General features: G+C 36.1%; 1 protein-coding gene across 1 annotated transcript; it reads left to right on the top strand.

Annotated features, from left to right (window-relative positions):
* Positions 1-1,868: 1,868 nt before the first annotated feature.
* LOC114914864 (AT-hook motif nuclear-localized protein 23) lies at positions 1,869-6,545 on the top strand. The gene is made up of 2 exons (XM_073250386.1): positions 1,869-2,019; positions 2,149-6,545. Exon 2 carries the CDS (start codon positions 2,177-2,179, stop codon positions 3,041-3,043), a length of 867 nt encoding a protein of 288 aa, XP_073106487.1. The 5' UTR covers positions 1,869-2,019; positions 2,149-2,176; the 3' UTR covers positions 3,044-6,545.
* Positions 6,546-13,403: the final 6,858 nt, after the last annotated feature.

The following is a 13,403-nucleotide window of genomic DNA, read 5'->3' as shown; positions in this document are numbered from 1 at the left end:
TTTGAAACATTTGATTGGCCTATGGCGAGGAAGACAAGGTGGTGGATTTACTAGAATTTTGAATCCATTAAAAACTTCTATAAGCACACATAAACAAATAGTATTTTTTTATCATTGTGTTATTTTATTATTACTATTTTTTATTGTGGGTCTAGGCTATAGTGATAGGTTCAATGCTCTTTATCACAAACCCCAAGCAAAGGGTTATAGAGGTATCCGGGTTTTGCGGACAACTCTGAGGCCCCATTCCCTATGAAAGCGACGACTGGTCTCATGGCCGACAGCACTACGGTGGCCCCTGCCCTACTGTGCCTTTGACTTGGCCATCGCACGTGATTGTCGCGTGTCATTTGCCCCATATAATTTACCTCGAGCCAGCTTAGCTGGCTCAGGAGGAGGACCTACTAGCATTTAGAACCTTGAGGTGTAAAAGCCTTTAAAAGTAAGCATAATCTCTTTGCTCCTCTTTGATTGTGTACTATATAATTGCAAGCTATGGTTATCACCTTCACATTTATAATTGTGAATTACCGTACCATCATAATTAGCATCCTTGAACTATGAAACACCAATCACTTCAGTTAAGGAAATTTTTTAACTCCGCCCGGCTGGATAGTTTGGGATCTTTATTCTAGGCTTTTCATTTATTTACTCACCAACAGTCCTATGTCTCATATGGTATGCATATTGCTAGCCTACGGTTCCCTTAATTTGATGAGAATATATGGACAATTTTCAAGGTCTTGTATTGATGTGGGAGGTTTTCTTCTCTGTCCTTGCAAAATTTTTCTTTTCCCTTGTTTCTTTTTCATGGCCTTGCAATGGCAAATTCAAACAGGAGATTTGTTAGATCGGATTTACTCATGGACCCTGAATGAAATTTTAATTAATGTCATAGTTGGTTAGCATGTTGAGGAGGAATATAACCTAAAACATTGAACATTAGGGTGATGAAAGTCTACCTTCTAGTTTTGCAAAGATAAACAATGACATAAAATGGTCAAGTGAGCTTTTGGTCAGACAAGCATCAAAGTAATCCTTCAACTCAATTTAGAGCCTGTAGGAATTAATCCTCCTAGCTAGTCCATGGTTTACTAGTCATTTGTCATCACTATTAAATATTGCACAGTGGATACAAAAGAAACTATATGATGCATACGCACTGAAGATATATGGTCAACATTGGCTGCTGCTCAAATCTGCTTCATGATGTGAAGGCTATTTTCAGTGTAAGAACTAAGAATGGTTCATTACAATTTATACTCTGAGATTAGTCCATAGCCCTTGATCACTTATCAATGCCCCAAAGGACCATGCATTAACGTGACATGTAAGCGCAAATCTTAACATTCTTGTCTTTGATCCATAGGCTGTGGTTATAAAAACACTATGGGTCCGTATCTAAAATTGATGTACAGGTATGGTTATGATCTCCCAACCTCAGACATACCAAATAAAGCTAAGACATCCAATCACCTCAATACATCATAAATGGTCGCAGTCAACACCCCAATCTACACTGTGGAGGACCAATAACCTTAGTCCATTTTCTTTGGTGCCACCAACCTTGCCCAAAACACCCTAGCCACATACACGTACACCCTCTATCACCGACTCGAAACCAATTAAGCGTAGACCAAGTTGAATCAGGTGTTAACCAGAGAATGAGCAAGAAGTGGGTCCCACCCACTGCAGCAACCTCCCTCCCACTAGTTCCTTCTTAACCCTAAGTTCCTAACCTTAACCCTTATCTAACTCTAGTTTTAATATAATAATCATTTTCTTAACCCTCGTAGGCATAGACATCACCATCACGTTATATCACCTATCATCTCTCTCTCTCTATCTCTAATATTTTATGTGTTTTATCAGCTCCGATGCATCACCCACTCTCGCCTCTCCATTTCTCCAAAGGCTGAAGCTGGCATAAGCCCCCCTTTCTCTGCACTCATCTTCCAACTTGTTTTCTATATTTCTTCTTCCACCCCATCTCCCACTCCCCACCCCTCTATTTTTTAGGTTCTTTATTCCTCGCAAATATATTAAAAAATCCCTTTTTTATATTAATTTCCCACCCTTTTTGTCTTCTTTTTTATTTCAAAAAAATCCAACTCAACCTTTTTTTTTTTTTTTTTTCTCTCTTACCAGTAAATACTCTATTTCTTTGGATGCCGGCATGGCGGGCCTAGATCTCGGCACAGCCTCCCGGTTCGTCCACCAACTCCACCACCGCCCCGACCTCCACCTCCAGCGCCCCGACGCTGACGATTCCGCAGGCGGCGGGGATGAGTCCTCCGCGGGTGCCGCCTCCGCAGGGCTCGAGTTGGTGGCTCCCACTGGCGGGTCCTCGGCCGCCGGGCCGGGCGATGTCGTCGCCCGGCGGCCCCGCGGCCGTCCCCCGGGGTCGAAGAACAGGCCAAAGCCCCCCGTCATCATCACCCGTGAGAGCGCCAACACCCTTCAGGCCCACATCCTCGAGGTTGGCAGCGGCTGCGACGTCTTCGACTGCGTCGCGACGTACGCCCGCCGCCGGCAGCGCGGCGTCTGCATCCTCAGCGGCAGCGGCACCGTCACCAACGTCAGCCTCCGCCAGCCGGCATCCGCGGGCTCCGTCGTCACCCTCCACGGCCGCTTCGAGATCCTCTCCCTCTCGGGCTCCTTCCTCCCGCCGCCAGCACCGCCGGGGGCCACCAGCCTCACCATCTTCCTAGCTGGCGGGCAGGGGCAGGTCGTCGGAGGGAGCGTGGTGGGCGCGCTCATCGCTGCCGGCCCGGTCATCGTGATCGCCGCGTCGTTCACCAACGTCGCGTACGAGCGGCTTCCTCTCGAAGATGAGGAGGCGCCACCGCTCCAGATGCAGCCACCTGTGTCGCAGGGGCCGGGAAGTGGCGGCGGGACTAACGGTGGCGGTGGTAATGCTGGGAATCCGTTCCCGGACCCTTCGAGCTTGCCGTTCTTTAATCTGCCTCTCAACATGCCGCAGTTGCCGGTGGAGGGACACGGCGGGTGGTCCGGGAGTGCTGCAGGCCGGCCACCCTACTGATCGCAGGTTGTGATACTTGGTCGTAATTAACCATCGATCCATGGAATGAGATCATCATGAGAAGATGGTGGAGCAAATTCATGGCCGCAGCAAAGGTTAGACATGAATTTATAAGGATCTCCATGGACAACTCCCTCTCTCTCACTCTCTCTCTCTCTTTCTGATGTTTTGATCATTTTTCTCTGGTTGTCTGCCATCTCCGTGTTGATGTTCTTGTTAAATATTTGTTATCCATTATGCAAACCAAAGTCTTTTTTCATAAAACAATGGGTTTGAGAGTACTAGATGCCCTGGCACTTGGATTTAACTCGATCTCTACTTGGAGTACACTATCTGACCTTCTATGTTTTGATATCCTATTGAAGTTAGTGTGGGTTTTTTGAATGATATTTTAGGCTTCGGTATGAGAAAAGGAATACTATAACAACTTGAGCATAAGATACATGAAAATGCTGGTTTTTTAATTCCTGAGGGTTGTTTTGAATATTATTACATGTTTATGTATCCAAATTCTTACCAAGATAAAAGCAACATGCTAAAAGACTTGTTATATTATTTCCTATTATCACATTCTATATTTATATTTTTTTAATAAAATTAGTGTGGCTTCTAACTTTGTGATGAAGAAGACAATATATATGACATAGATTAAGATATACGGAAGATTGGCGTTTATTATATATTAAGGATGTTTCAAAGATTAGTGAGAAGGGGGTGTATGGGAGAGGAGGAGGACATGGGAAGCGAATTTTAAACTGAATGCACGTGTGTTCATCTTCGTTATAAAGCCTTCTTGCTTTTGGCCTCGCCAAGCCAAGACCTTGGAAGTCATCTTTTACCTCGATCTGTATTTGCTTTTCCGAAATCTAAGAGCTTGGGAACATGAAACACTTGGATTCCTTAGAGTTGAGTTGAATGGCAATGATACCAAAAGAAGCAAATCTTGGCTCTTGTATCAATGATAATGTTTTGTCGTTTTAACTCATATCGGTCAGTCCAAAGCCCAGGTTTCCTCACGATGTCTCCTTGATTTTTTTTTTTCTTAAGGATATTAATCTTAGACAGCACTTTCACAATATTGGATGGTTTTTGGGGTGCATTATTTATTTTTGCAAGTGATTTCGTTAATTTTGTTATTACTCAAGCACTTAATATTGTCAGGATGGAGAATCAAATATAATATATTAATTGCACCCAAACCTGTTTGATATCTTCTTCCCTTAATGATATATGCTGCTCCTTAGAGTTCGTGGTGGCTCCGTTCCATCATCTGGCTGCAGCTAATTAAGAGTGCAAGGTCATGTGGGAAGTGTTCTTGTTTTATGTCCTTCAATAGTCTTGTAAAATCTTGTTTGGCAGTGTATTTGTTAGTGTTTGAGGCTTGTAAAGTCATAAAATCTGGCTATATGCGCTAGAGGTAAAAGGTTACAGGCTTTTTGGGCGCTTGGTCTTATTATCATCTTGATTGATCTTGGGAAAAAGCAGTAGGATCTACCAATTCATGGTTTGCTAGAGAGTCCTCCTGTTACATTGCTTTTGTCACATGATCATGTTATCTCTTGGATGCATCACTAACTTCTTGATTTCTCTTACTCCTCTAACCCCAAGTTTCCAACAGACCATCTTTAATTCTTAGGACAATTTGCATTTCACTGATTGTATACTTGAGATTATGCATAATTAACAACTCTTCATGACTCTTATTGATTCCACCATGTTGATCTGTACAACTTTTGATGAATTCCTAAAAGAGGATAGACGAAGGAGGGAAAATGAGTGCCATTTCTAGTGAGCTAGCCACATATCTCTTCACAATATTGAAATCAAGATATACAAGGTAAGTAAACTTATATATGCACCAAATTAAACACTGCACCCAAAACCCTACAGAAATTCTTTAACATGGACTGGCCAAAGTTTTTTTTCTTTAATTTCTTTTTTAGAATATTTTTTCTTTATTTCTATTTGTCTTTCCTGGGAAGCAACCAGAAGATTAGAATGTGGATCACTCAGGACATTTAACCTTATGCTTGAACCATATGAGAATTCTAGAGATTATCCTCTCTTGTGGATATAAGTTGACATAAGAAGTGAATTATGCCTATGCTAATGTTTGTGCTTGTTCACTCTCTTCTTCCATCTTTAGTATGGGCAAATGTTTTATTTCTAACATGAGAACCAGAGAAATATGAACACAGGAACAGACATCTTAAAATTTGCTTCATACAAAGGAAGATTTAATTCTGTAGTCCACTTTGCTTGATTATTTTAAATCAGGTTTCTTCTGACAACCATTTAATATAATTCTTATTCCAACTAAAGTGTCATGCTCACATAGAGTAATAAATTCTATGTATATTTAACATGCTCTCATTTTTTGTTTTTACATTAAACTATTAAGAGAAATTAATAAGACTATATATGAACTTATTTAACATGTATAATTAACATGGTCTCTTTTTTTGTTTTTACATTAAACTATTAAGAGAAATTAATAAGACTATATATGAACTTATACACAACAATATGCTTTGTCCTGTTACGATTCATTAATTGGTAGCTCCCTTTGTTAGGCTTTTGGATCAGATTAGTTCTAAATTGCATCAGATAACTTGTGATCTAACAACACCACTGTTTCTTCTCTACGTTGAGTACATAATGAACCCCAACTAGGAAAAGGGTAGCACGGCCATGTTCATATGCTGCAATGTTGTCCAGCGGAAAAATACCATTCTAATCTACTCTTGAGGATATTACAGGATCGTGTACATGTACATGTACACTCAAATCTTTTCTTTTGCCTCTTTTTTTTTTTGTAAGATTCTTTTCAAGTCTAGGGGAGTTTCAGAGGTTTAATTTTGTTTTCTATGATTTTAGAATGCCTTACAATAAGGTAGTGATTGGTCTTCAGATTTCATGCTTGAGCCTCTTTCAAGAAGATTTCTCTAATTATTTGTCTAGATTATTTGTAAACTAAGGAACAATTATTTGAATTGAAGAAACTTTGAGAAGATTCTTAACGGTTTTGATCTCATGCCAGTTGTCTAAATAAATAAATTTCTGTATTACCTTCGGATTCTAGACAAATGTTACATATATCAAAGTTCCTATGCAATAAAGACTGCTTCTTTCTTCTACTCCTTGATGCGATTTCTCATCATCTTTGTCTGGAGGCTTGGACATCAACATCTCCTACTTTTTTTCCATAAGTTTTAGAATCTGGTTTTGAAAACAAAGTGTCCTTCATTTGACTTTGCCTTTTTGCCTCAGATATTAATGATATGACCTCATGATCTGTAGATTCGATCCTTATCATCCAGGAGTCCATCTACATGTCTTTTTCACCGCATGATTGCATATGTAGATTGGTTAATGGCTCTGGTCTTAGTCATTTTTGAAGTTGCAAGAATTAGTCTATAACCCATCGCATTCTTTTGTACCTCGAATGAACTTGGATAAAAGTTGACAGCCTTCCTTGCTTAATGAAGGAGAAAATGTATAAATTGTAAGTTTTGAACCCAACTTGTATGTCAGTACAATCCAATCATAAAGTAAAGATATATAACTTTCTGATGGAGCGTTCTTCATGGGAACTTACCTTGGATTCTTATTGAGAGATTTCCCAACCACACCAGCATTTTGCTAGTTATGTGCGTTGAGTTATCAAATAGCAACGGTAGCTTCATTGTCTTTCGTTGACTTGCAAGATAGCATTCCTACTGCAGTTAACCCGAACAAAGAAAAAGAAAACAAAGCTTTAGAATGGAATCGTACGGGCATGACTAAAGAGTTGAGTGCAATTTTCATCCAAAAAAAAAATAAAGGGAGTTGAGTGCGATCGAGACTAAAGAAGATCGGCTTGCTTTAAGCATATTTGGAGAGATGGTTGGTGGGATTTGTAGAGGATGGTTCACAAGCTTTTAATACAACCAAGATCCTCTGTAGTGCAGCCTGTTAGAGTGCTATATATGCAACTCTAGATGACTGCCATCGAAAGATCGACAACCATCAAACAACATGCACATGGCACACACTCATAAACTGCGTCGTTGCTAGCCATTCATCTCTTGATGACAGCCATCTATGGCTGCACAGCACTTTGTGGTGCTGTGCACGCACTGCAGAAGATTTGTGCTCCTTTTAATGACTTGCACTTATATGGTATCAACCTCTTTGTGTGGTTCTCATCAGTTAGAGCACACTACCAGAGCCATGCTGTGAAGGACGGGGATTGTATCGGCCGCACAATGGTCACTTCGAGATCTATATAGATGGATGCATGAAGGAATTTTGAGTGCTTTGAGTTCTATGCATGGTGCAATTCTATGGTCAATGCCACGAAAGAAGATCAATCATTCTTTTGCACAAAAGATATAATACACATATGAGACTAGAAGGAATGAAAGTTTACCTATTGCTTCAAGCACAAGAGATAAGGCGGTTGTTTTGATATAGGAATGTGGTTTGTGATGACACTAATGGATATTGCTTATATTGATTATATATTCTTTCCTTATTCCAATTGTAGCTCCAGAAGGATCAAACATATTGGAAGTAGGCAGAAATAAAAACTTAGTGTGCCCCTTTTTGTAGTTTAGTGAAAAAGGTAAGAGCATTTAATGTGGAAGTGTTTTTAAAGGTATTTTTATAGTATAGTAAAAAATTAAAGGCATTTCAATAATCCCTACTTTAATTCTACGTGGAGATTTATGTGGTGATTTTTTTTTTATAATTTAAGAGACGACGAAGGATATTTCTGTAATATAATATATTACCTATATATTAATTAAATAAAATATATATTAATAAAATAATATATTAATGTATTAATAAAATGATATTTATTTAAAATTAAAAAATATATTCATTAATAAAATAAATATTTTGAATTAATATAATATATTATTTTCTAAATAATTATATCATTAATAAAAATAATATTTTAAAGATCGTATATTTTTTAAATAAAAAATGTATCCCATGCAAGTTAGATAAAAATGAATCGTGGCGCAAATGATTTTCTCATGCCTAACATTGGCATGTGAATGATCCAAAGATATTAATAGATCCTAGTACAAATGTAAGTTAGTTCAAATTCTTTGTGCTTCATGTTTTGAATTGTAGAGGGCTTTACAACATTGGATAAGTGCCATATTGGCCATCTTGGAAATAGGTAGCACTCCATCTTGGAATATGAATATGCGCCTTCAATGCGATGTACCATGCATCATAGAGATGAATGAGTGCTATTCATCTTCAAGATAGCTGATGTGGTAGCTATCCAGAACTGTGCAACCCTCTATGGTGTAAAAATATATATCACTAAAGATCCAAACTCAATGAGAAGACCCTTAACCGATAAACAAGACCTAGCTATGTGGACATACAAGAAATAATCAATAGGCTTCTCACACTAGTTTCTTCCTGCTAAACCTGTTGAATAAACTAATAGTAAGTTGTGTTGGAATTTATCTGATTAACCCATCCTAATGTGACACACACTAATATGCATCGAGATTTGTTTAACATATTTTAGATTGATGTAGACTCTGACAAAAGATAAATCTCTGATAAAGTGATAGGGATATATTTGATAGTTTGATAAAGTTAAACTCTATACAACCATCATGAATAATATCCATCTTTCAGTCTTTGCGATTGGTTTATATACTATATCTGATAGATGAGTTATGTTATAAAAGGACACCCTACACGGATTTGGTCCCTAACTCATGTGAGAGCTTGTGAGGTCCTCCCCATTGGATATATTCAAAGTTGGGATTGAAAAACTAAAGTGCTGCTCGATGACAGCGAGAAGCACATTCAGCTTGGTTCTTTTGTGATTGCAGATAGTTGTAGGCTGATTTAACAGGCTGATTTGAGAGATCCTAGATAACATCAATAGCTTCATCTTCATGTAAGTTTTATTAACCCATGAAGTTCTAATAGTGTGGTATCAGAGCCATACAGGTTATTTAACTTGAAGATTGAAGTCTTTTATGTCCATGTAAAGATTTGATGGATGTAGCTCTGATTGGCTATTCTTGTCGGTTGCTTGTGATCAAAGTCGTCACGATTTAGATTTGCTCTCAGATTTCATAAAGGATTTATGATTTTTCTTTACTTATTTATTTTAAAGGGCTTGTGATTTATTTTTAAGGTTTAAATTATTATTTAAATAAATAAATAAATAAATATAAAAGGGAAGAAGGGAGGATGGCAGATCTCTCATGGTCGTCCTTCCCTCTACGTTAAGGATGGCAGGGGATGGACCTCTAACCTGCATCTAGCAACCACCCAAGCTAGCTGGTGGCATCCTTTTGCCCAACCATCTCATCGAAATCAAACAAAAAAAATATGGAGGACATGAGGATCAAAACCAATTGATGGCATCCTCTTCCAAAAGCCATGGAGGTAGAGCGGCCTCTATATATGCCCTCATCAGTGGCACCATCTTTTAAGGAAGATCGAGCCAACGACGGGTTTTATGGGCCAGCAATTGCTGGTTTTCCACTATTCTCGTGAGCCACCCTTTAGGAACCATTGGATCTTGTTAACCAATAGTTCCCTTCTCAATTGCAAGTGCTTTAGCCAATGGTATATGGAGAGGAAGCCAATAGACCATTCATTGAAGGTCTCTGATGGTCGCCAGTGAAGATTGAGGAGGGGAGGGGCATCTATTTTTGACTTTTGCTCCACCGATCACCCATCGAATCATCCAATTACAAACACAATGGTGATCGAGATGATGGTCTTAGGCCGATCACTGGTGGTTCTAGTTGGCCGATGTCTCACCAATAGTGATTTCAAAAGGATAGATCGCCGGCCATGGGGTCTTGGGTTGTGATTGGGAAAAGAGAAGAAGAAGAGGAAGAAAAGATTATTAGATTCGAATTTTTGGTTCCAACTCGAAATCCAAACCCAATTGGACTTGATAGTTAAAAAGAGGATTTTTGCATTTAAGCCCAAGTACATATTATATAAAAATTCTTGTAAAATTATATTTTAATCTCTATAATAGAGTTTATTACATAATGACCCTTGGATTATTGTTTAGTCTCTATAATAAATTTTATTACATAAAAGTTTTCTAATAATTAGGATAAGATCCCTGTCATATGGTTTTATTGCATCAAAGTTTATAAATATGCATATAATATATTTTTTATGTACTATTTAATTTACTCATATACAAATAAAGTATAGCAGGCTTATTATTATATTTCTTAAAGATGCATTTATGTCATATTTAATTTTTGTGTAAAGTTTATTGATACTATTTATAAAGAATTAAAATTTTTGATTGGATTATTTCAGGGTGATCACTAAAGTGACCATGAACTCTTAAAACAAGAAAATTTCTATAATTAAAGTATACTTCTAGATAAATATAATTGATCCAATAATATTTTAATAATATCATAATTGTGTCTAAGCTGTTGAAGTATTGATTCGCTTTAACAGGAGTATCTTCATATTCGATATTTATATGACTGAAATGATAGGATTGTATGTTGGATCGAGTGACATATTCATATCCAAAAGTATAATATTTGCTTATACCCAATATACATACCTTGTTAGGTTCACTAGTGATATGATATATCACTAAACGGATATAGCCACTAGCATAGCACTTACCCAAAGAAGAAACATGATGATGCATCTGGTTGCCCGTCAAAGTTAAATATTAAGAAATTCATTTACTTTGGACAAAGTTTGTTTGGTTTCATTAGTTGATGATGACATGAACATGTACTTTTTTGCAGTATTAATTTTCATAATTATTTATAATAGCATAGAAAAAAAATTCTTAATGGATCAAATTTTTTAGTGTGGGAAGAGAGAACAATGCTTACATTAGGATGTGCTAACTTTGATATGATATTTCGAGTAGATAAATCTTCATCACTTATGAATGAAAGTACTTCAGAATAGAAGAACTTTTTTAAAAAAATGGAAGCATTCCATCGTCTTAATTTAATTACTCCTAATGAAATTCAATGTGGCCAGACACATTAGAGGATCTGTCCCTTCATGTGATAAAGCACGTGATTTCTGAAGTATTATGGAGCAGTAATTAATTTGTAAACTTTGATAAAGCAAAAGCTAGCATATTCTGATGACGAGATTAGTCTCCACCAAATATACAGATAAATTTGGTATACGTAAGCACATCATGAAGATAAGAGATATTACAGTGTAATTAAATGATATTAAGATTTTTATATCAGATGAGTTCATAGTCTACTTAATTCTCACTTCTCTTCCATCAGAGTATAATCTCTTTAAGATCTCTCATAATATACACAATAAGAATTGGATAGTTAATAAATTATTGAATAAATATATGCAAAAGGAGAAAAGATTGAGAGGGGTGAAGACAGAGAGCATGAACTTGGCTTCACATTAGATTAGTGGGAAAATAGGTAAAGAGAGATATGTATCCAAAGCAAAAAAGAAAAAAGCATTAGCTATGGCATTAGATAAAGCCATTAATGAAATTGTTAAATACTTCTTCTATAAAAAAAAGGGACACCTATAGAAAAACTACATAAAGTATGATAAATACCTATAAACGAAAGGTATCCTTACTCTCTTGTGTGTTTTGAATCTAATTTAGTAAATATTCCTAATTCTATTTGATGGATTGACTCTGATGTATCTATGTGCATTGCCAATAACTTGTAAGGCTTTCTATCAAGAAAACTTTTGATTGAAAGTGAGCGATCTATTGTTATCGAAAATCAAGCATATTCATTTGTCAAGATAGTTGGATGCTATAGGATAGTCTTGGATTCTGGATTCATCTTAGATTTGAGTAAGATTTTTTATATATTTTTTTTCAAAAATTTAGTTTCTATTCCAACATTGGATAAAGTTAGTTTTTATGTTTTGGAAACTCTAAATTTGATCTAATAAAAGACTTTAGAATTGTTGGTTCTAGTTTGTTGTGTGATGGCCTTTATACATCATCTTTACATCACTTATTTGAGTAATCTTTCTTTGCAAACTCTTCTTGTTATAAAAGAAATAGAATTAATGAAAACTCATCTATGTTATGGCACCGAAGATTGAGGCATATTTTCGAAAAAAGGCTCAAAAGGTTAGTAAAAGATGAGATCTTAAGATCATTAAATTTTACTGATTTTGAGATTATGTTAACTATATAAAAGCAAAACAGACATACACATTTAAAAAGGATGTCAAAAAGAGTAAATAAAACTTTGAAAATCATTCACAATGATGTATACAAAACTTTTTCTCCATATCTAATAGGTGAAAAGTATTTTGTCATATTCATTGATGACTTTTTACAATATATATCTATATCTTCTATTTAATAAAGATGATATTTTGGAGGCCTTTAAAGAATTCAAAATAAAAGTAGAGAAATAATTAGAAAAAGTGATTAACGTAATCAAATCCAATAGAGGTGGCAAATATTATGGTAGATATACTGAAATGAGACAAAAATCAAAATCATTAACGAAATTCTTAAAAGAAAAGAGGATTAATTGTACCTTAATATATAATATCTAACATATTAGATTAAAATGGTGTAGCTAAAGGAAAAAATCGAATCCTTAAAAAAATGGTTTGAGCTATGATATGTTATTCTACTCTATCTATTTATTTATGGAGTGAGGCTGTAAAGACAGCTACACATATCTTCAATAAGATCCCTACTAATGCAGTTCAAAAAACTCCTTATGGTTTATGGACTGGTAGAAAATCTAGTTTGAGATATATGCATATATGAGATTATCTAGCTGAAGCCAAAGTTCATAACTCATAAAGAAAGACGTTTGATCTTAGAATGATTAGAGATTTTTTCATTAATTTCTTAAAAGTTCAAAAGGGTATAGATTTTATTATTCATCTCGTATACTACAGATAGTAGAAACTAATAAAGCTAAATTTCTAGAGGATGACATATTTAGTAAGATTGAAGAACCTCAAGACGTTGTCTTTGAGAAAATATAAAAAATAAATTCTGCATATGAAAAGCAGATTGAAGTGATGATTCCTATAGTTATTCCTCAAGATATCATTAAGGATGAATCACCACTTTATCAGGTTCCACTCCATGAGGTTCTTATTACTGAAGAAGCAATTATCCAACCATCACCACAAGCAAATCAAGGGATAGGTCTCTAGAGATCTATTAGAATAAAAATATCTACTATACCTTCAAATTATGTAATGATTTGACTAATATAGGTGAAAGAGATGATGCTTCTGAGATATTTTTACAAGCTATGAATGGTAAGAACTTCTTATAATAGTTGGATGCTATAAAAGAAGAGCTGAACTATATGGATAAAAATCATATCTGAAAATTAGTTGACCTATCTGA

This window comes from Elaeis guineensis, chromosome 16 (genome assembly GCF_000442705.2).
Source record: "Elaeis guineensis isolate ETL-2024a chromosome 16, EG11, whole genome shotgun sequence".
Lineage (NCBI taxonomy): Eukaryota > Viridiplantae > Streptophyta > Magnoliopsida > Arecales > Arecaceae > Elaeis > Elaeis guineensis.
Note: the sequence above shows the minus strand (reverse complement) of the source record. Positions and strands in the feature narration are given on the sequence as shown.